At 40.2% G+C, this 22,791-nt stretch overlaps 4 protein-coding genes across 11 annotated transcripts in view; 1 reads left to right on the top strand and 3 right to left on the bottom strand.

Moving 5' to 3' along the window:
• Positions 1–7,540, bottom strand: part of PGBD1 (piggyBac transposable element derived 1) — a 34,336-nt gene extending 26,796 nt beyond the window's left edge. The window contains exons 1-2 of the mRNA XM_063633259.1: positions 7,437–7,540; positions 1,864–2,011 (exon numbers count right to left, since the gene is read on the bottom strand). Of these exons, the coding sequence (XP_063489329.1) occupies positions 1,864–1,954 (91 nt within the window). The 5' untranslated portion in view covers positions 1,955–2,011; positions 7,437–7,540. The remainder of the gene's footprint in view (positions 1–1,863; positions 2,012–7,436) is intronic.
• ZSCAN26 (zinc finger and SCAN domain containing 26) lies at positions 2,290–13,261 on the bottom strand. 6 transcript variants are annotated; one of them, XM_055263974.2, is made up of 4 exons: positions 12,984–13,261; positions 7,888–8,370; positions 7,437–7,554; positions 2,290–4,106 (listed from the first exon to the last, which is right to left on the bottom strand). In XM_055263974.2, exons 2-4 carry the CDS (start codon positions 8,302–8,304, stop codon positions 3,205–3,207), a joined length of 1,437 nt encoding a protein of 478 aa, XP_055119949.1. In that variant the 5' UTR covers positions 8,305–8,370; positions 12,984–13,261; the 3' UTR covers positions 2,290–3,204. The 6 variants fall into 6 exon arrangements, with proteins under 6 accessions (XP_055119949.1, XP_055119945.1, XP_055119946.1 ...); XM_055263970.2 differs by having other exon boundaries at positions 7,885–8,370; XM_055263971.2 differs by having other exon boundaries at positions 7,885–8,370; positions 12,710–13,003.
• A 6,260-nt stretch (positions 13,262–19,521) lies between these two features.
• Positions 19,522–21,118, bottom strand: NKAPL (NFKB activating protein like). Its single transcript, XM_055263984.2, has one exon. It carries the CDS (start codon positions 21,116–21,118, stop codon positions 19,901–19,903), a length of 1,218 nt encoding a protein of 405 aa, XP_055119959.2. The 3' UTR covers positions 19,522–19,900.
• ZKSCAN4 (zinc finger with KRAB and SCAN domains 4) overlaps positions 20,147–22,791 on the top strand; it is a 30,501-nt gene continuing 27,856 nt past the window's right edge. The window contains exons 1-2 of one of the 3 annotated variants that reach the window (XM_063633274.1): positions 20,147–20,249; positions 21,737–21,860. The gene's annotated coding sequence lies outside the window, so the exon portion shown is untranslated. Of the gene's footprint in view, positions 20,250–21,172; positions 21,312–21,736; positions 21,861–22,791 lie in introns of those variants that run through there. The other 2 variants (XM_063633273.1, XM_063633276.1) reach the window with 2 other exon arrangements.

The raw sequence follows: 22,791 nt of genomic DNA on the forward strand, positions 1-22,791 counted from the left end.
CTGGTCTCGAACTCCTGGGTTCGAGTGATCCTCCCATCTTGGCCTCCCAATGTGTTGGGATTACAGGAATGAGCTACTGCACCTGGCCTCCAACTCTGTATTACTTTTGGGTTCAAATACCTAATAAACACCAATCAAAATCTGTGACCCAATGTCAAATTTTTATGGGCATCTAAAGCCTGGCTTGAGGGTCCCTTCTTGATCCAATCATCAGTGGTGGGGGACAGGTCACATGGCAGGCTGCACACTCAGAATTATGGCAGGAGTGGATTAGAACAGGATGTGAGGATAGGTAAACTGACTATCCTGTCTGGTACAGATAAAAATTGTTCATGACATAAAGTCCAGTGAGAAAAGTCAATTGTTTATGTGTGAAAAAGACCAGTTATCTACAAATCTACATTAAGAGGTTATATTTGTACCATGAACAAGATGATTTGTTTTCTTTACATTTTTCAAGTTTTTTAAAACAATGGATATGAACTTCTATCAGACATAATTTAATAAGAATTTATGAAGATATTAATACAGACTATTAGGGTTATTTTTCCCCTTTCCTATTTTCCCATACTACTTTTAATAGCAAACTACTTAGTAACTTTATCAGTTTTTTAAACAAGTGAGTGAGTGGGAAATGGAGAAACAGTGACTTCCCACTTCACTGTATATTTGGATATTACAAGATACTACTCAAACAGAAATGCCTGATCAGTAGAAAATATTGCTGCAATACATCCCTCCTGGGTTCCTGTCCTCTGAATAGGGATTTTTAATTTACCTTTCAGGGTGTCTTCCACTGCAAGCAAAACCTTGAGATTTGTTATGACATTTGCCCTTTGTTAAATGTTTCTATAACTTTTAAGAATTACGTAGTAAGAAGACATTATTAATTAAATATACCTCTAGTTGACATTTATGCCCAGGTGGATAAGGGTCTGACCAAAGGGAAATAACGAGAACACCATTTCCTTTGGATCTATAAGGAAGAAGTAAGTTGTTTAAGGTGTCAATATATTTAGAATGTTTACACCTGTTCTATAAAATCATCATGGAGAAAGCCAATATACGTCTTCCAGACAATTGTGAGGGAAAGTACTTCACACTTTGAATCTTTTCATTTTCATAATAATAATATATTCTATGTACTTTCTTAAACTGAACAGAATCAAATAGATTTAAACTATGAGATGGTGCTAAATGTTTAGATACCGATCTTAACATAGTCCTCAAAATACTTGGGGGAAAATTCCGGACATCAACTTAATTTTACTCATAAAGGCAGAATAAAATATACATAGCTTTCTGGCTTCCTAAGCAACACAATGCAACTGATTTTACATGAAATCTTTTAGTGTCTCAAAAAGTTATAGCTGAAGGCTGGGCGCTGTGGCTCACGCGTGTAATCCCAGCACTTTGGGAGGCTGAGGTGGGTGGATCACCTGAGGTCAGGGGTTCAAGAACAGCCTGACCAACATGGTGAAGCCCCGTCTCTACTAAAAATACAAAATTAGCTGGGCGTGGTGGCACATGCCTGTAATCTCAGCTACGTGGGAGGCTGAGGCAGGGGAATTGCTTCAACCCAGGAGGGGAAGGTTGCAGTGAGCTGAGATCGCATTATTGCACTCCAGCCTGGACAACAAGAATGAAACTCCGCATGAAAAAAAAAAAAAAAAAGCTACAGCTGCTTCTATGACAGATTTGTTTTCCCTCCAAGAAATTGTATTGATTGTTGCTTTTGATCAGCTTAACTCTCCCCTTTATCCTTAGTAATGGAAGCCTAATTTTCAGCTGGGCACTCTGCAACCCAGAATAAGACACATTTTCCAGCCTTCTTTGCCTAGGTTTTGCCTATGACATACTTACTAAGTGATTTTTGGAGAGGCTGCTCAAAAGGAGGTGACTGAACTGGGATGAGCCTCTTTTTGTTCCTCTGCCTTTTGTCCACATTTTGCATGTGATAACTGGAGCTTCAGCAGCCATCAAGGATGGACTAATTATCTCCAGCCCTTTTCTATTAGAGAGAAAAATAAACTTGTATGAAGTCATTCATGCTTTTTTTTTTTTTAATTATATGCAGCTGAATCTAGTCCCAATCACTACATGAGGGTTCACTGATCTTTTCACATTGGAAGACCGAGAAGTCTTCTCCTGACAGGAATACCCTCTGCAGCTACTAACAATAAGTAAGTGGTATTTGTCACTCTGGTGATATGTTTTGGAGTGGACGCCCCTAATTTTAATATTCTTCATCTGTGACATTCTGGTATTCACAATATAAAGATCATGATCTCCTCTCCAAGCTGACTTTATTAACTTCCGAAGTATTCCAGAACAAGCAACATTTCAAAATTGCATCATCAATATTAAAGGGAAAAAGTCCAATTTCTTTCATCAGGCATTTACTGAATAGTGTCTATGCAGCAGCCACTATACTGGCACTGGAGTTATCAAGTCAGACGGTTGCTATACAGATTAATTCAGCAAGGTTCATTCAAATTACTCATGAAATCTCTTTCAAAGTCTAAGTAAAACATTGATTTATAACTTGAATCTTGACATAATGTGGTGGGGAATGGGGATGGGAAATGGTAAAATTACATGAAGCTAACCCTGAAGGCAAGTTCTAAAGTTCACCAGCGAAAATTATCTTTGCTTTTGAAAATGCTTCCACTGGGGAAGGAAGGGGTAAAGCCAGTGGGAGGAATGAGGTGAAGCCACTGGGGGAAAATGTTCACCATTAACCTGTACTTTAAGACACCTTTGAGAGTAGTATACTTCCAAACATCATCAGTTTTATTTCATAGGAGTAAGTTGCTATAGCATACGCAAAAATATCAATCTTCCCTTGTTCTGCTTAAGTCTGCAAATCTGTGGGCACTTGATTCACTGCTGACTTCAAAACCCTTAGTCATGAAGCTCTCTATTGCTTAGAGTATATAATCATGCAGTTATGTTAAATGCTCTGAGATGTCCTGCAGTGAAGAATGCTGTTTAACTTTGATCCTAGCGTATCATCTAGAGTGAAATTATTGTGGTCCAAAGCTGACTTCAAGGAAAGCAAAGGAGAGGGAATAGAGGCAGGGAGCCTCCAACTCAGCCCCCAAGAATTTTCTGATGCCACAGTGGGCTATGGTGACTTTTCTTAAAGTGCTGTTTGCTAGTCAGTGTGCCCTCTCTGATGTTCTACAAGGAGAGAACACCTCATCAAGCCAGTTTGTCTTTGTGGTGATACCTCTGATGTTGAAAAAGACCTGACCTTTGCCTGAAGGCTTCTCCACATTCACTACACTGATAGGGTTTTTCTTCATTGTGGATTCTTACATGCTGAGCAAGGTGTGAGTTTAGTCGGAAGGCTTTCTGGCATATGTTACACTTGAAAGGTTTTTCTCCAGTATGAATTCTGTGGTGTCGAATAAGGTCTGAGGTCAAACTGAAAGCTTTTCCACACTCGTTACATTGATGGCTTTTGGAGTGACTATGGATTCTCTGATGGTGGGTGAGGAGTAAGGCCTGACTAAAGGTTTTTCCACACTCCTTGCACTCACAGGGCTCCTCCTGACTGTGAATTCTCTGGTGTCGATTAAGGTGAGAGCTGCGCCTAAAATTTTTTCCACAATGGATACATAGATAAGGTTTCTCTCCAGTATGAATTCTGAGATGCTCCAAAAGGCCTGCATTCTGGCTAAAGACTTTGCCACACTCATTGCACTGATAAGGCTTCTCACCAAGATGAATTTTCTGATGTCTGACGAGGTGTGAACTCCTCTGAAAGGCTTTCCCACACTCATGACACTGATGACCTTTCTTTCTAGAGAGGACTTTCTTATGTCCTGTAAGACTGGAACTCTGACACACATCAGACTCGCAGAGTTTCTTTCCCGTGTGTGTACTCGCATGTTCAATCAGGTCCAAGTGCTGGATGAATCCCTGCCCACGTTCTGAGCATTTATACTCAGTCTTCTCTTTGGGCTTGGCCTGCTGCCTTTCCAAGTTAGAGCCCTCATTATGAGCCTCCATGGGTTCAGATATTTTCCCAGATGACTCTACTCTTCCACAAGAGTCTGTTACTACAACAAGCTTCCCATTCTCAATCCTTGTCTCCTCACCTGCAATATTAAATATATACCACCAATTACTTGTCTTTTGATGCTTGGGGAAAGGAATCTGCAACTAAAAAAAAAAAAATTTAATGAAGCCATGTGTGCAAAGTAAAAACACTGTGGATGCTTGTGATTGTATAAAATAGTTACAGAATGGTACACAAGACATTGTTAACTGTGACTGCCTTTGGGGAAAGATGGGGAATTCTGGTGGGAGGTGACTTATTTTAAAGTTTAAATTTTATCATGGGATACCACACACAGAGAACCTAGCAAGCAAGCAAACAAACTGTCTTAAAGGGCATGGCTGTACAGTCTTGAAGATAACTTGTCACATGGAAAATAAAAAAAGCTAGGTTAATTGAGGCCCCCAGGGCCCATAAGAAAGGGACAGCATTTTAACTGAAAATGAAGAAATGTAGATGTGGTGCCAATTTTATCACTAACTGTGTAATCTTAAAAAAGTGAGGTAAATTATCTGGGCTCTGTGTCCTCATCAATAAAGAAAGAATAATGTACTATAAGACTTTGACAATAACATGAAGTTCACAAAAATGCCTTCGCCTTTCCTAATCTCCTTGGACAGCAGTAACTGCTCTCCTGTGTGGTTCAACAGAGCTTTTATCTCAACGCTGTGATAATTTATTCATGTCTATCTCTCTCCCTGCACCCCTGATGCACAATGCCCCAAGAGACTGTAAGCACATGCAGAGCAGACTTTGTTTTCTCTAGCACAGAGCCTGGTACATAACAGACATCAAACAAATGTTTACTAAATAAATGGCCTGTGTCCTAAGGGTGAAATTAAATGAAAATAGAGAAAACTTAAGCTCAGATACACAAGCAGACGGGTGAGAAGAATGTGAAGTTTTTTTTTGTTTGTTTCGTTTTATATTTTTATTTACCAGTTTTTCTTGTAGCTAAGGATAACTCTTTAAAGGCTAGGAGCATGACTGGGGATGCAAAGTCAGAATGAGAGAGTAAAAGGAAAGCTGGATGGAGAAAATAGAAGAGACTCTAAGCAGCACTAATAACAAACAAAAGAGGGTTAATCAGTGTGAGCAAGTTAATTCAGCAGATAATTAAAAAGGAGAGAGTGGATGACAGCTGAAAGGAAAAGTAAAAGTGAAGGGATTAGTAAGGAGACATCAGAGAAAGGAAGGTCACAGGTGGGGAGTGAAGAAATTAAATAATATAATAATGTACTGTGTACAAAGACCCTCTACAACAGAATGAAGTATTCAATCCTACACAGGGGCAGGGGGCAGGAGTGAGAGATTAAGGGAAAGGAATAAGACTCTTCCAGTAATGACATAATCACATATACAACTTTAAAAAAGCAAGAGAGGATGAAACCAAAAAACAACCTGAACTTTGAATACAAAATAACATTTTTAACAGATCCAGAGGGTAAGGGACATTTTCAAGAGTCTACTGACATTACATTCACTTTTTTTGAGACATGGTCTTGCTCTGTTGCCAAGGCTGGAGTACAGTGGTGCAATGGCATAGCTCACTGCAGCCTTGATCTCCTGGGCTCAAGCAATCCTCTTGCCTCAGCCTCCCAAGTGGCTAGAACTACAGCTGCATGCCACCACGCCTAGCTATTTATTTATTTTTTGTAGAGGACAGGGTTTCACTATGTTGCCCAGGCTGGTCTCAAACATCTGGCTTCAAGCAATCCTCCCACTTTGGCTTCCCAAAGTAGTGGGATTACGGCAGCCACATTTACTTTTTGTATTTAAACTATACACCCATCACTGATTACATGGTAATCATTTCTGCAAGGCTAATTCATTTCTGCAAGGCTATTGAGAAAAGGTAGGCCCCTTTCTTTCAGCTACTTTATTCAGGATGCTCCCAGAAGAAAGGTAACTTTGAAGCTGACTTGGAAATTGAACAGAAGAATAGCTAGCATGTAAAGCATGATTTTAGATATAAAACCAGCCATTCATCAAACAGACATTTATTGAGGGTCTACACTAGGCCAGACTGTAGCTGACTCAGAAAACAAAACAAAATCCCTTCCCTTTTAGTCTGGCAAGAGAAAAAGAGAAGCAGACTAGAAACTACAATATAATGTAATTAGTTCTATGACAGAAAAAAAAAAAAGAAGAAATGAAAAAATGTAAGGAGCAAAAATTAGGAAGGAGAATTTCAGTGACAAAGAAAATAAAGGAGGCTGGGCGAGGTGGCTTGCACCTATAATGTCAGCACTGTGAGAGGCCCAAATGGGAGAAATGCTTAAGACCTGGAGTTCGAGACCAGCCAGGGCAACATAGGGAGACCCTGTCTCTACAAATAATAATAATAAAAAGCCAGGTGTGGTGGCACACACACCTGTAGTCCCAGCTACTCGGGAGGCTGGGCTGGAAGGATCACTTGAGCCTGGAAGGTCAAGGCTGTAGTGAGCTATGACTGCACCATTGTACTCCAGCCTGAAGACAGAGCAAGAACCTGTCTCAATAGAAAAACAACAACAAAAAAGAAAATATAGAACCAAAAAAAAAAAAAAAATCCAGGTGACATTTAGAAATGAAAGATAGTGGCCATTTACAATAATTTGAAGGAAATTTTAAAAAATGAGTAACAAAGCATGTGGCTTTCTTTGCCTTGATTAAGAAACTATCACTACTTGTTTTTTTTTTTTTTTGTCCTGGGTTCAAGCAATTCTCTGCCTCAGCCTCCCGAGTAGCTGGGATTACAGGCACCCGCCACCACACCTGGCTAATTTTTGTATTTTTAGTAGAGACAGTGTTTCACCATCTTGGCCAGTCTGGTCTTGAACTCCTGACCTCATAATCTACCCGCCTTGGCCTCCCAAAGTGCTGGGTTTACAGGCATGAGCCACCATGCCTGGCCACTACTTGCTTTTTTAAGAGATGTTGCCCAGACTGAAGTGCAGTGGCACGATCATTGCTCACTGCAGCCTTGAACTGGGCTCAAGCGATCCTTCTCCCTTAGCTTCCCAAGTAGCTGGCCTAGCACTGCTTTTTTTATTCACCCCTACAGTAAGAGGAAGAAGAGCAAGGTGAAGGTCCAGGTTCCCTTTGTACCCTTTCCTTGCTATTTTGTTCAACTAAAATATTTGGGGTGATAGACATCTCTTATCTCTTGATAGTGGTCCTGATTAGACCATAATTATTTCGCATTTGTGAAAACTCATTGACCTGTACATCTAAAAAGAGTGAATTTTACTACATGTAAATTATGCTTCAGTAAACCTGACTCAAAACAAAAGCAAAAAACAAAATACAAGGGTGCTAAGCACAACCTCAGAGTTCAGAGGCACAGTCCATCACATCTCACACACAGAAGATGCAATCCAATTCTTACCCTTCTCTTTCTCAGGCTTTGTAACTTCACACTCAGGCCGAACCTGCTGTTCCTGTACTCCTCTCAGAGGGGCCATCTCCTCCACAAGCATTTTTTGTTTCTTTGCCTGGTCTGGGTCCTAGGGACAATTAGGTATATGGAGGCATAATTAGATATATGTGGGTTTAGGAAACTGCTGTTCAGTAAAACACCTAGATGTTAAAAAAGAGAACAAAGAGAAACCCCAGAGGGGCAAAGAAAAGAAGATGGGGAATCTGGTGCACATTCAGTTTTCTCCCAGCAAGGGCCAGGTAAGGTTGAGGTAAGACCTATAGAAATTAACAGCTAGACTGGAAAAAAACTGAATCAAAGCTTAGTAATTCTCCTTCCGCTGATGAGCCCATGTCCACCTGTCTGGCCAGAGATCTCAATTCCTGCATTCCTGAAAAAGAGCACATCTGACCCTTACCACCTGTTGTCCTGTTTCTCCAAGATCCAGCTGCAAATCCTCCAGAACAACAACCACGTCCTCCCCGCTCTCTGGGTGATGCTCCTGTACCCAGGCCTGGAGCTCCTTAGGCAGGATGATCAGAAACTGCTCCAGCACCACCAGCTCCAGGATCTGCTCCTTGGTATGGGTCTTGGGCTGTAGCCACTGTTGACAGAACTCCCGCAGCCGACTTACTGCTTCTCGAGGTCCTGTGGTCTCTTCATAACGCAACTGCCTGAATTGTTTGCACAATGACTCCTGTCCAAGGCCTTTACTGTTTCCTTGCAGCTTGAATCCCTGTTCCCAAGTAGAGTAGTGATCCTCCCTCACTACCCGAAGCCCCTCCTTCTTCAGATTCAGGGAAGCCAGGGAATGGGCACTCACCAATGCTGTCGCCATCCCCAGCTTCAGACTGCTCTCCTTATTTTGGAGAACTTTCTTTGGACTGTATCTTCAGAGACACTCCTAAAAATATAGTAACAAGAATGACAGAAACAGTAATAGTACTGCTAACAAGAACAATAACATTTTCTTGGGTTTATAAGTTTCCTATTATCCATTTTTTCTCTCTGAAACAACCATTTCTAAACATACACACAGAAGGAAAAAACTATCTTACAGAATACCATCTAATGTAGAAGGAATAATAGATTTGAAAAATCACCATTTTGTAGCCCTCAAAATAACTGAGGCTAGGCATTGTGGCTCACACTTGTCATCTCAGCACTTTGGGAGGCTGAGGTGGGAAGACTGCTTAAGCCCAGGAGTTTGAGTCCAGCCTGGGCAACATAGTGACACTGGGCATGGTGGCACATGCCTGTAATCCCAGCTACTCGGGAGGCTGAGGAGGGAGAACTGCTTGAGCCCAGGAGTCTGAGTTCAGCCTGGGCAACCATAGCAAGACCTATATTTAAAAAGGAAGAAAAGAGAAAAAGAATGAAAGAAAGAAAGAAAAAGAAAAGAAAAAAGACAAGTGAAAGACAAGGAAATAAAGTTTTTTCAGACAAAGAAAAAGACAGCATAAAGCTGCTGGATGTTCAGTGTAGTAGTTATGGCTGGGAAAATGTTATATGGAGCCGGAATCCTGGGAAACATCTACACGTAAGAAACAGAAGTGAGATGGAACTGGAAAATTAGGAGGAGAAAAAAGACAATAGTATCCAGAAGGTCAAGGAGGTCTATTTCTGTAAATGTGGAATGGTGGAAAGACCCTGGGCCTTAGACAGGCCTGGGTTCCAATCCAGCCCTGTCACTTACATGTTGTGACCTGGGGCAAGTTACTTATCCTTTTGGACTCAGTTTACTCATTTGTAAAGTGAAGATAATACCTAATTCACAGAAGTTTTGAGGTAAATGAGATAATTCTAAAGAACAGAAGGAATTCACTGATTTATAAGGGAAATGATATGAACACAGTGTTCAAGAGTGTGAAATGCTATAAGATGGTGAATTAATCTAAGACCTGGCATAGACACTTGATTCAAAAACAAAGATGTCATTAGTGACCTCTGTGAAGGTAATTTTGGTAGTAAGAATAGCTAACCTGCCACAGGAAATGAGAAAATGGAGAGTGAGCATAAATGACAAATTTCAAAAAAGTAATACATTGAATGGAACAAGAAAGATAGGGCAGAAACTAGAAAGGGCTAATGTAGAGTATAAGTATGTTTGCGACTTCAATTACTTTCCTTATGCTGATGATTTCCTTATTCTTCAGGTCAGATATATCAAGTGTCAGACTTGAATTTCCTTCTGGCTATTTGGGACCAGGATACCCTACAGAAGCCTCTCAAATCCAACATGTCAAAAATGAACTCAGACAATTCCCTATCATCCTTTGGGGCAGGCCCTTGGTACGTGGTGATTTAGCATTCTTGATTTTGACTATGCTTAAGTATCCCTGTAGATCAGTGAAATACCATCTGTCAGCTGCTGACACATGCCTTTGAATCAATGTGCATGCGGTAAGTGGGAGAACGGGAGAAGGCTCACTTAATCAGTGGCTTAGCCTCCAAACAGTTTGCAGTTATATATTGCTGAATGTGTACATAGTTAACACTTCCCAGCTAATAATTATTTTTCTTGGTCAAAATGAACTTAAACTTTAAAAAGCCAATTCCTAGTATTCTTAATATAAGTAAAAAGGTCCAAGAAAGTGATGATTATCAGTGAAACCCCGTGTCTACTAAAAATACAAAAAATTAGCCAGGCGTGGTGGCACATGCCTATAGTCCTAGCTACTCGGGAGGCTACGGCAGGAGAATCACTTGAACCCGGGAGGTGGAGGTTGCAGTGAGTTGAGATCACACCACTGCACTCCAGCCTGGGCGACAGAGTGAGACTCTGTCTCAAAAAAAAGCGATGATTATTAGCCTGAAAATAAAAGATTGGTATTGTAATGGTTAATTTTATGTGTCAACTTAACTGGGCCACAGGGTGCTCAGATATTTGGTCGAACATTATTCTGGATGTTTCTGTGAGGGTGTTTTTGGAATGAGATTAACATTTAAATTGGTAGACTGTATACTAAAACAGATTGCCCTCCATAATGTTGGTGGGCCTCATCCAAGCAGTTAAAAGTCTGACTAGAACAAAAAGGCTGACTCATCCCTGAGTAAGAGAATTCTTCCTGTCTAAAATGCTTCAAACTGAATCATCAGCTTTTTTCTTGGCATCAGACTTGGAAATAAAACAGCTCTTACTGAATCTCAAGCCTATGGCCTTCAGACAGGAACTACACCATCAGCTCTCCTGGTTCTCAGGCCTTTGGGCTTGAGCTGGAACTAAACCATTTGCTCTCCTGGGTCTTCAGCTTGAAAACTCACTCTGAAGATACTGAGACTTGCCAGCCTCCATAATGACCTATGCTAATTCCCTATAGTAAATCTCTTTCTAGATCTCTACCTATCTTTACCGATATAGATACCCTAGTTATACAAATAATGACACAAATACAGGCATATGTATATATATACATAATTCGTATTATTGTTTATGTATATATACCTGTATTCATATTATTATATCTATAGAGATATCTATACTGATATCAGTATATAAATATATCTATGCCACATACATATATATATATACTGGTATCTGTATCAGTATTGGTATATAAACAAACGTGGTATGATGTTGATACGTATATATAGGGTATGATGTGTTTTTTTTTTTCTTTTTTTTCTTTGAAATGGAGTCTGCCTCTGTTGCCCAGGCTGGAGTACAGCGGCTCAATCTTGGCTCACTGCAACCTCTGCCTCCCGGGTTCAAGTGATTCTCCTCCCTCAGCCTCCCGAGTAGCTGGAATTACAAATGCCTGCCATGACACCCAGCTAATTTTTGTATTTTTAGCAGAGACAGTGTTTCACCATGTTGACAAAGCTGGTCTTGAATTCCTGACCTCAAGTGATCCACCGTCCTCAGCCTCCCAAAGTGCTGGGATTACAGGCATGAGCCACCGTGCCTAGCTGGGTATGATGATGAATTAGTGGTGAGTTCATTTCTATAATGTGATTAAATATATCAAACACAATATATAATAAATAATTTGATAAACTGTTTTGGGAGGAGCTCCATCTACCCAGCTATTTGAGCCAGAACACTGACCATTCCTTCATCCTTTCATATCTCATGTATCTGATCAATCAAGTTCTATTGATTCTATTGCTTAAATATCTCTCAAATCAACCCACTTCTCATCCCCTTTGCCATCGTCTTCTACTCAGACTACTGTGACAGACTGTCACCAATCTATTTTCCACACGCAAACAGTGATCATTCTAAGGAGGATATGAAATATTATTATGTCCCTGCTATGCCTGTTACATATAATGGCTGATTATTACCCTTAGGATCAAGTTCAAAACATTTAATATGGTTTAAATTGTTTTTTGATCTAATGAAGTACTTTATTTCCTCAAATTTGCAATACTCCTTCTTGCTCCTTGGCCCTTCCACAGCTTATTCCTTCTGCTTGGACCACCCTCCAACCCTCCAATTTTCTTCTTGTTAATGCCCACTCACACTTCATGTCTCAGCATAATAAAACAATGAGCCAGGACAACTATACTACATGTTTCACATATATTAATTATTTAACCCTCACACAACCCTATAAAGAAGACACTATTCCTAATTTCATCGTGCAGAGAAGGAAATTGAGACGGGGAGAGTTGAAGAACTTACACAAGGTACCAAAGCTAAACCTCAGATCTTTCCTCCAGTATCTCTTGCACCCACAGGCCCAAAACCTTGGATTTATATTTGCCTTCTTACTGTCACACCCTACATCTGACCCAGTAGCAAATATTATTGTCTCTATTTTCAAAGCAGATCATAATCTGACCACTGGGTCAATATCTTGAGCCACCTGAATTACTTATCTCCCACCTGAATTACCTGGAATTTTAAAAAATTACTCTTAACTTTTAAGTTTTCTTGATTCCATTCTTGCCCACTTACAATCTATTATCATCATGAGTCTCCAAGTAAAGATGCTTTAAAACGTAAGTCAGATCATGTTTTCTTCTGCTCAAAATCCTCCAAAAACACACACCAGAAAAAGACAAAATTCCTTACACGATACAGTTCTCATTTACTCTACACTCTTCCTCTCCATACCCCAATCTCTCTGACATCATTCCCTACAAAGGTCGCCTTTGTTCACTGCTCCAACCACTCCAGTCTTCCCGTTATTCCTCAAATATGCCAAGCAAGCTCCTGCTTTAAGACCTTTGCACTTGCTATTGCCTCTACCTAGAAACTTCCTGCCCGCAAAAGCCACTTAGGTCTTTCCACCTACCTCCTTCAGATTTCTGCTCAAATATTACCTTCTCGGTGACGCCTACTGTTAATGTCTACTTAAAATTGCGCTGAATGGATGAAAAATATGCAGCAGAAGGTTGTACTCCGTTAACTAGATCCACAGCTTCATCACTCTCATAGGTCCCAGGGCCGACACCTCCGCTACAGACCCCGCCCCCTCGGTAGAGGGAAGGTTCTAGGCACCCGCCGGGAAGTAGCAGCTCCCTAGGCCCCTAGGCCGCAGTTCCGCCCCAGCCCGGGGCCCAGCTCACCTGGCCAACGGGCCTTAGAGGAACCAAACGCTCTGAAACACCGTCTTAGCTCATCGCCGAGTGTCAGCTCTAGCTCTTCGGAGCGCTTTCTTCTCCGCTCTAGGAACGCTGGAGGACCGTGGCTCGATGGTGCCGCCGCTTAGGCATGCAGAAGGAGACTAACATGGGTACCGCCTGCTGAGGATGGCTGGGAGGGTCATTTCGTTGTGAGCTGAGATTGTTGGTTTTTTTTGTTTTGTTTTTGTTTTTGTTTTCTCATTTTAAAGCGGATGTTTATTTTATTCATGTAAAAACAGGCCAGCTCCTTTGAGTGTTATTACAAATAGCCAACATTTTCACTTTGCTCACATAAATAAAACACACATACTTCGCCATTTTTTCCCAATTTAAAAATTCATCAAACACAATGGCAAAAATAATTGTCAAAGTATTTCGAAAATTAAACTAAACAATGGACATATGTTTGGATTGAAAGGTTTAAGGTAATAAGAAATTAGGGCTATTACTGTGAGAAAAAATAAGTCAACAACACTTTGCAATCAATGTAAGTTCCAGGGGGAATAAAAGCAACAGATATCACTTTATCAAAATAAATTCTACAACAGAGAACAGAAATAGTCTCTCTCTTGCCCACAGTATCACAAACTGGGTTTTTATAGTTTTTGAACAAGATAAACTCTTTGAATGCTTATACATTGCTGGTGGGAATGTAGATTAGTTCTGCCACTGTGGAAAGCAATTTGGAAATTTCCTAAAGAACTTAAAACAGAGCTCTCATTCGACCGAGCAATTCCATTATTGGGTATATACCCAGAGGAATGTACTGTTCTACCATAAAGACCCATGCATGTGTATGTTCATCACGGCACTTTTCACAATAGCAGAGACATGGAATCAACCTAGATGCCCATCAATGGTGGACTGGAAAAAGAAAATGTGGTACATACACCATGGAATATCATGCAGCCAAATGAATGAGATCATGTCCTTTGCAGCAACATGGATGCAGCTGGAGGCCATTTATCCTAAGCCAATTAACACAGGAACAGAAAACCAAATACTGCATGTTCTTACTTATAAGTGGGTGCTAAACATTGAGTAGACATGAACACAAACGGGAACAACAGACACAAGGACTTCTTGAGGGTGGAGGGTGAGAGGAAGGTGAAGATTGAAAAGTTACCTATAAGGTACTATGCTACAACCTTGGTGACAAAATCATTTGTACACCAAACCCCAGCAGTATGCACTTTATTCATGTAACATACCTGCACATGTACCCACTGAACCTAAAACAAAAGTTGGAAGAAAGAAAAAAACCCCTTCAAAAAATCTGAACAAACTTTTCTGTTTAACTGATCAGTTGACAGAAGCTTTGAAATATCATTAAATATACAAAACATTGTACTGACATGTAATTTATTCAGTGTTTCAAGCATTGAAATTACCATAACAGAAAAGAAAAAACAACCAGTTTCATTATCACAAGCAGTTATCTTTTCTTCTTAGGTGTCTGAATGTATCTTTGAAAGCATATTTTTAAAGTAAAAATTAAATATGTTTACTTTAAAACTTTTCATTAGGCCAACAAATCACAAATCTAGTCAATATAAATGTGTTACTAATTAGAAGTCAATATTCTTTCTTGAAGGGAAAACTCATATATCTTATTTTTTAATATCTAGAAAAGGACTTTTTCAAAAATTACATAAGGGATAAACATAAAGAAAATTTAATTTAAATAGAAAGTAAATACTATATCCTATTTACTCCCCCTCTAAAATTCCCTACCATGACTAGTTTCTTAAATCTGTCACTTTTATTATCAAGGCTGAGATTATTGGCATGGCATTGGATATCCCATGAAAATCAAAACCTTTAAAGTAGCTAGACAAAGAAGAGTTTTTTTAAATTTTCAAGGTGTGCATTTTTCATTTAAACAGTCTGTATCTTTTGGGAGGGGTAGGGGTAGATAAGGTGAGAATAACTCAAAACACTTATCACTAGGAGAGACAAAATACTAAAATACAAATCAATTTTCAAACTTGAGGTTTTCATTTTCCAGGATTATCCTTATTTTTGTAAACTATAGTGATCGCGTTTCTGCCAGGTTCATTCATAGGATATTCGAGATAAGAACTTTCTTTTCCATATTATCAGTAGAGATGCTATTGCATTACGAGTCATGCCACCATGCTGCAGCATAAGATTTGCAGTTCTTATCTTCTGGTAATGATGCTTCCTGCTCTTCTCTCTGCTTCTACGTATACAGCAAGGTCTCATTCATTACTCTGAGTTTTTAAATAAATTATTTGTCCAGTGATTGTTTTAAACAATCAAAGCCTACAAATGAATCTAACAAATTTATAGCTTAATATTAGGAAATCTATAACTTTAAGTCACCCATATGAGTAGGCTGATACAGAAAAATCATATAATCTCCACAAATGCTACAATGTCATTTCATAAAACTCAACATGTATTTCTGACTAAAAGCAGAAACTCCTAATAAAAAATAGATGGATGATTCTTTTATAAGGCAAAAATAAATACATCTCAAATATACCAAAAAACCTCCCTTATATTTGATGGTGAAATCTTAGACATATCGCCCATAAATTCAGATTAAAATCTAGCTGAATTGGTTAGGCTAAGAATAAAATGAGCAATTTTGCTAAATCTATAATTTCTTACTCCCTAAATTGCTGGTGGCTAGGTTAAGAAACACCTTCCCTTGTGCTACAGAACTTTAAAACAAACATGAAATACACATTAGACCCCTTATGCCAGTGGGAGATTTTTATATTTTGTGAAACACTACTTTTGATAATTCCACAAAGTCATATAATAATGGTCTGTGAGAACATTAATGCTATTTCATAAAATGTATCAATTGAAAATTAGCACAGCCTCACTAGTTTGCTTTCTTAGGCTGTTTCTCAGCACTGAATAAAACTCAGTGTAACTCTACTGGCTAAGACAAGTTATTTGATCTGTTCAACTTCCTGCTTGAGCAGAGTGAAATAATAAAGTGATTCTGATGGTTTCTTGAAATGTAAACATAATACAAAATTTTCGTTATACTGTTTTTCTTCTATTTCACAATCCATAGCTACATACTCTGGGCAAAACTACTTCAAAGGAAAAGTTGTAACCCTTTTTATTAGCTCCCCTGAGACAACAGTGATCTGCAGTCAAATTCCAACTCTTGAAATCTCTTTTAAGGCAGATTTATTGGCCAAGTCCCTCTCTAATAGCAACATTAAATGGCAAGTTAAGCATAACCACAGCAAAAAAGCTATCATGAGTATTCCACTGTAGGCATTAGATATACTATTTGTTGCATGGTGTGTATTTTATCTTTCTGGGAAAGAAGCTCACCGATCTTACCTTGGCTTACTTAGAAGTCAGTTTCTCAGCTGCATCTCCTAAGTGAGAAAGATAAAGATATTTGTTTGGCTACTCTTAGAAAATCTTTTTAGGCTTTAAAGGGCATTATAGTCAAGTGTCTCCCAGAAAAACAAGTCAAAGGTAAATAACATGGAGATATATTTGCAAGATATTTGATAAAGATCTAATTTATTAAAGAGTTTTTATGATCAGTTAAGAAAAAAACACCAACAACGCTATAGAAGAATGGACAAAGGTTATCAGGGGAGCAGTTCACATACACACAAAAGAATTTCAAAAGACTCGTAAATACATCTATGAAGGCCGGGCGCGGTGGCTCACGCTTGTAATCCCAGCACTTTGGGAGGCCGAGGCGGGCGGATCACGAGGTCAGGAGATCGAGACCACGGTGAAACCCCGTCTCTACTAAAAATACAAAACAAAAATTAGCCGGGCGTGGTGACGGGCGCCTGTAGTCCCAGCTACTCGGAGAGGCTGAGGCAGGAGAATGGCGTGAACCCGGGAGGCGGAGCTTGCAGTGAGCCGAGATTGCGCCACTGCACTCCAGCCTGGGCGACAGAGCGAGACTCCGTCTCAAAAAAAAAAAAAAAAAATACATCTATGAAAAGATGTTCTATCTTACTCTTAATAATAAATAAAAATAAAATGCCATTTTCACCTTAGATTGGGAAATATCAAAAGGTTTGAAAATACAATATTGGTGGTGATGTTGGTGAGTGTGTAAACATAGAAGGTGGTGTTGCAATATCTATTAAATTAAAAGCACACAGAGCTTAAATCTGGCACTCTTAGACTTTCCTTGACCACTATATCAAAAAAGATCCCCCCAATTCTGTCTCTAGCCCGTTACTTTCTTCACATCATACTGTAATTTGTAATTTTTGTCTGTTGGCTTTTGTAAGTCTGTCTCCCCCAGTAAAATGTAAAATTCTGTGATGGCAAGGAGCAAGTCTAACTTGTTTCTTGGTTTATCCCCAGTACCAGCCATAGTGCCTAATACATAGGAAGCACCTGATATTTTCCCTTTGTTTCAATAATTCTATTTTGAAGTTAGCATTTCTAGATGACCAAAAGGATTGTTTTTGGCCTAATATTCATCTATTTTTAGATGAATATGCTACAGATATACTGTCACATATCCACAGAGGCTTTCAATATAGTGCTCTGTGATAGCAAAATACAGAAAAACATCTTAACCATCCAACAAAATATGGTGCTTTCATATAATGGAATACTACAAGGTTATCTAAAAGAAAGAAAGATTCATATGTATTGATATAAAACATCTCCAGGATGTGTTAATCGAAAAGAGCAAGGTGTCAATCCATGTGTATAATGTGGTATAGTTTGTTCTAAAAATGGAAACTCGCACATGTAACAGCATGTCTATCACCAATATGCCACAACCCCCTTTGGCGAAAATCTCAAGCTGGTGTGGTCCAGTATCAGCCATGTCACATCCTGTGGAAGGGTAAATGTGCCCTGCCACTTCACACTGCCCTGCCAGATTCTAGAACCCCATTTCCTCACCTTCAGTTCTCTGGGGGCTAATCAGTATTTTGAACTTTGAAAAGGGGGTTATCCAAATGAGATAGTTTGGCTAGTGTTGAACTAAAGTCTCAGGGGCCAGGCACATGTCACTGAATGACAACAAAGGCCTTTTAATAGACCATGAATGGAGCTCACTCTGAAGTATTCCCAAGACTGGTGCTAGCCAGTCTCTAGATGCTAATTCTCCTGTCCTTGTGGTCCCTCCTGATCTGGTCTCCTCCTCATGAGTTCTGCCAACTACCTTATTCTTCTTCTAGTTCTGTCTCTCTTGTTAGTTCCAACTGCATCATTTTGTAAGTCTCCCACCATTTCTCAGACCTTGATCAAAGTGAATCATTCCACGGGGGTTCAGGCTGTGAGAAACAGCCTGCCTTTTATCATATTCTGCTGGGAAAAAGTGCAAGGAACATCATATTCTGTGGGAACAAGAGCCAAACTGCCTCATCATGGGAACGCCTTACCAACACATAGCAGTACATAGCAGCAAGCCATACTGCCCAGACCCCTCCCACCTAGGCCTATAAGTACCCCAGCCTGTAACTGGTGGTGGGCACTGGCATTAGGCTGGTTCCCCACCTCTGTAGGTGTTATGCTGGACATAAAGCCGGCATTTCCTGTTGAACTGCCCTCTGTGTGTATGTCTTTCTTTAACCCTTGTCTTCCCTTCACAACCTAACGTGTGTGTGTGTGTGTGAGAGAGAGAGAGAAACTAGGTCTGGCTATGTTATTCAGGCTGCTCTTGAACTCCTAGCCGTAAGCAATTCTCCCACCTCAGCCTCCGAAAGTGCTGGGATTACAGGCAAGCCATCATGCCTGGGCCTTCTTCTTTATACCTTATCATTTTTTCTTTCTCTTGCTAGTCTAGGTGGCCCTAATCTACTCAAGCACTCTGATCTTCATCTTTTATATCTCTTTTTATGAATAAACCTTATATCCTCTTAAATCAGAATTCGACTTCTAATAGTCAAGGCCAAGCTTTTCTTCAAGAAAATGTTCACTTTTAGCACATGTACTTTCATTATATGTTTTTTAAAAAATCATTCGAAACTGTAGTAGGCATTTATTGGTTGTCTATCCCCCTTGCCCAAAATTACCCTGATTTTCATTCAAGAATCCATTCCTCTAGAACTGGTTTATGACTCCACAGATAAGCCATTCTATTTCCTAAGCAACAACACTTGTTTTGAGTGGGTATGTGACCCAAGCTTATCCCATTATGGTGAATCTCTGGATTCTTGGTTGGATTAGCAACTAAGAAATGTTCTCTCTTCAGAGGTGGACCAGAAAAAAGACAACCAAACTTAGGAGCTTTGGCAGCCCTTTTGTTATGTAAGGGAAACCAGCCCAAGGAAAATGACCCTTAGAAAAAAAAAAGTGGAGAAGAAAGCCAAAGTCCAATTAAAACCATGCAGAAAATCCATCCTTCTTCTAGACTTTTCATTTGTAAGAGCCACTAAATCTTTTCTATTTTCTAAGTCAGTCTGTTAACTGAAAGTAGAAGTATACACTTCATTGAATCCTTTGTTCTTTCTGGGCTTCTTTTGGTCCCCCGGGGCAAATGAATGGCAAAACAGAGTAACAAGAGAAAAAACCTTTAATAGCTTTTAATCTTTACGCTGCAACATATACCCTTGTATATGCACAGAATGTATATTCTGTATATAAGACACCAAACATATATATTTTTTGGGGGAAAGGTGTCAGGGGCTAAAGGGAAAGATTCACTTTTTACTAACTCTCCTCCTATAATGGTTGAATATTTTTAAAACCATGTGCACATACTACTTTTTAAAGTTAAAATAACAAAAAATAAGCTGCTAAAGATATCTCAAAAGAAGCTTTTTCCTGAGGGACTTACTAACATGGTAAGTACAGTAGCACTGTAAAGCCTTTTAACACTTTTGGTCATATAAAATTTTTGTTGTTAAAAGTCCTGCTGTAGAACAAATAAGTCCTTACTTGTCATCTTTCCCTTTTGTCTTTTTGTACACCATCTCTCGGAAACTGGCTAAAATCTTATTTTCTCTCTTTCGTCTCTCTTCTTGGTTAAAGGATGCAAGAGCTCTCTTCTCATCAGCACTGTAGATCTGGTTCTCCTTACGCAGTCGTACAGCCTCCATTCTGCGATGCCTGCTACCACTCATGACATAACCTGAGCATTCAAAAGAAGCGATCTCCTCACTTGTCAACCCAATTTCACCTCTGCGTGGGATTCGCTTTCCAGCTTTTACATACTCAGCCATAGCTGCACCTTCACCTGGGAGCAAAGCATGGCCATAGTTCAAAGGTTTCTCATCTTGAGAGGTATGTATTATAGGTGCTTCTGGCCCTATTAAATCCATAGTATCTGCCACATTTGGCTGCTCCATCCAGGTATCTTCTGACAACTCCTCTTCTGAGTCTTTACAGCTTGAGTCACTGGATTCTTTTTTGGTCTTCTTATTCTTCTTTTTCTTGGTTTTCTTTGTTTTGTGTTTCTTTTTCTTCTCTTTCTTCTTGGCTTTAACTCTCTTTTTATCATCATCAGAGTTAGAATTTGTGTCAGACTCTGAGTTACTGTCACTATCAGAATACTTCTTATGCTTTCTTTTAGACGACTTATTCTTTCTTTTTTTCTTGTTTCTTGAACGACTGGTCTTCTTTTTCCTATGTTCTTCCGAGTTGGAATCTGAACTGCTGCTTTTCTGATGCGTTACCTCTTCTTCATCCTCAACTGGGCTATCTTCGTCAGAATCTGGCTCAGGGAACTTTGGACACGGCCCCCACACTTCAGGCGCTCCCAACTCCCCAATCCTCTCTCTCTCCTTCAGCCTCCTCTGCCGATAGCTCTCTTCCTTCTCGTAGTCTTCCGCCGACTGCCGTTCTTCTGCACAGTAGTGGTGATGGCAGCGATATCCACTATACGAGGTCGACCAAGAGGACGCGAAGGCGTAGTTGCGGAATCCTGGGGGCCGCCCTCGCGACCCAGAGCGACTAAAGGGGTAAAGAGCGCCCACGTCCGACTCACTCCAAGGAGGCCTGAGGCCCTCACGGCCGCGGGAGTGAGAGCGGGAACGGCCATCCCAAGAGGAACATCTGCTCTGCGGGGATGGTGGGCTCCCCGAGGAGCTGCGTCCTGTTCTCCGAGAGCCCATGATGTCCTCGGAATAGGTGGACCGGGATACCGGGGGCATGAGCCGCGCCTCAAGGCTGGACGGTTACTACAGACCCAGAAGCTGGCTGGTGATTCGCGGCCACGCAGGCGCACTAGAATCGGCCTCCCACGCACGGCTTCCGCTTCCTGTCAGTTACCAAACGGAAAACGAATCCGCGCGTGTGCTATGCGGCGCGCGCCTTGGCTGCGTGAAGGCTTCTTGGGGGAAGTAGGTAGGATTGGGGCGCGCCTGTTTTTAGGACTTACATTCCCCAACTTGAGCCGCGTGGGAACATAAAAGGACGAATTTGCGTTAATGATCCCCTCTACTGTTGGAACACCCACTTCTCTTTTTCGATTTCGCCTTTTACCATTTTGCTTCTCACCCTTTGTTCTTCCCTTTCATTTCCACCTCCTTAACTTTACCCCTCTGTGGAAGATCCCTACTACCAACGCTCCTCCTTTTTTCCTTCCTAAAAAAGGAATTTGTCCACCCTCTTCGTGGAGGAAATATGTTTAATCAATCACTTCCCAACTCCCCTTGTTACCATTGGAAGCAAGAACCAAAACTTCTTTTGGAATCAGTTTGAGCTCACCCTCTAAGCTAGGTGAAGGCCAGAGTCGTACTTTTTTTTGTTTTGTTTTGTTTTGTTGACAGGATCTCACTCTGTCGCCCAAGTTGGGGTGCAGTGGCACGATCATGGCTCAGGGCCGACTTGACTTCCTAGATTCAAGAGATCCTCCCGAGGAGCTGGGACTGCAGGTGCCCACCACCACGCCAGGTTGATTTTTTTAAATAATTATTTGTAGAGACGGTTGTCACTTTGTTTCTGAGTCTGGTCTCAAACTCCTGGGTTCAAGCGATCCTCCCACCTCAGCCTTCCAAAGTGCTGGAATTACAGGTGTGAGCCACCATGCCCGGCCCAGAGTCATGATTTTAATTATTAAATTCACAGACTTTTCCACCCTAGAAACACACAGAAGCATCCCACTCGATCTTGTAGACAGATGTCTTTCTATCTAGGGAGACTTCTTCAGAAACTTCGTAGTTTGGAAACCACTTTCTCGATACACATTAGATCTCACTCTCAGAAATGATAAACATTTTATGCAAGATCATTTAACTCTCATCTTAAAATGTAAATAGGCATTAACATCATCTTGGTTCTCTCTAATTAAGTTGATCTGCTCAGTTGTTTGACAGCCAGGTCAAAACTTAAGAATGATGCCTTCCTGATGCTAGAACTCTAAACAACAAAATGGGGGAAATTAAATTGAATAAGACCAAATCATATCATTTGCTCTAAGTAGAATTTTAGCACTTTGATTGAAGGGGATAAGAATTAGTTTCATACATAAATTATGTGAATTTAGGAACTGGTAAACAGCAGGGAGTATTATATGTGAATGGTCACATGTATAGTGAAAATATCATATGGATAGAGTGAGTACTATAGAGTTTGTGTAAGTAAAGAAAATTTTCTTTTGGAGTTATAAACTACTTGATAGGCCAATGAAATTGATATGTCTTACTTGGATAATTGTAAATTTAAGCCATTTAGTATCTGATGTAGACTTGAATTACCAAGCTGGTTGATGAAATACTTCTTTCAGGTAGCGACACAGGAAAATGAAATTTAGAATATGTTTTTGATCTTTAGAAAAGTTATGACCTAGACTAGGGGCTGGCAATCCTTTTCTGCAAAAGGCCAA

This window comes from Symphalangus syndactylus, chromosome 23, assembly GCF_028878055.3.
Source record: "Symphalangus syndactylus isolate Jambi chromosome 23, NHGRI_mSymSyn1-v2.1_pri, whole genome shotgun sequence".
In the NCBI taxonomy this organism is placed as follows: domain Eukaryota; kingdom Metazoa; phylum Chordata; class Mammalia; order Primates; family Hylobatidae; genus Symphalangus; species Symphalangus syndactylus.

Coding starts and splice junctions, on each gene's coding strand:
- ZSCAN26 (XM_055263970.2), bottom strand. CDS start 8,304: ATGGCGACAGCATTGGTGAGTGCCCATTCCCTGGCTTCCCTGAATCTG. Junction 7,555..7,884: donor GAGAAACAGGACAACAGGTG/GTAAGGGTCAGA, acceptor AATTGTCCCTAG/GACCCAGACCAGGCAAAGAA. Junction 4,107..7,436: donor AAAGCCTGAGAAAGAGAAGG/GTAAGAATTGGA, acceptor TTAATATTGCAG/GTGAGGAGACAAGGATTGAG.
- NKAPL (XM_055263984.2), bottom strand. CDS start 21,118: ATGCCCCCGGTATCCCGGTCCACCTATTCCGAGGACATCATGGGCTCT.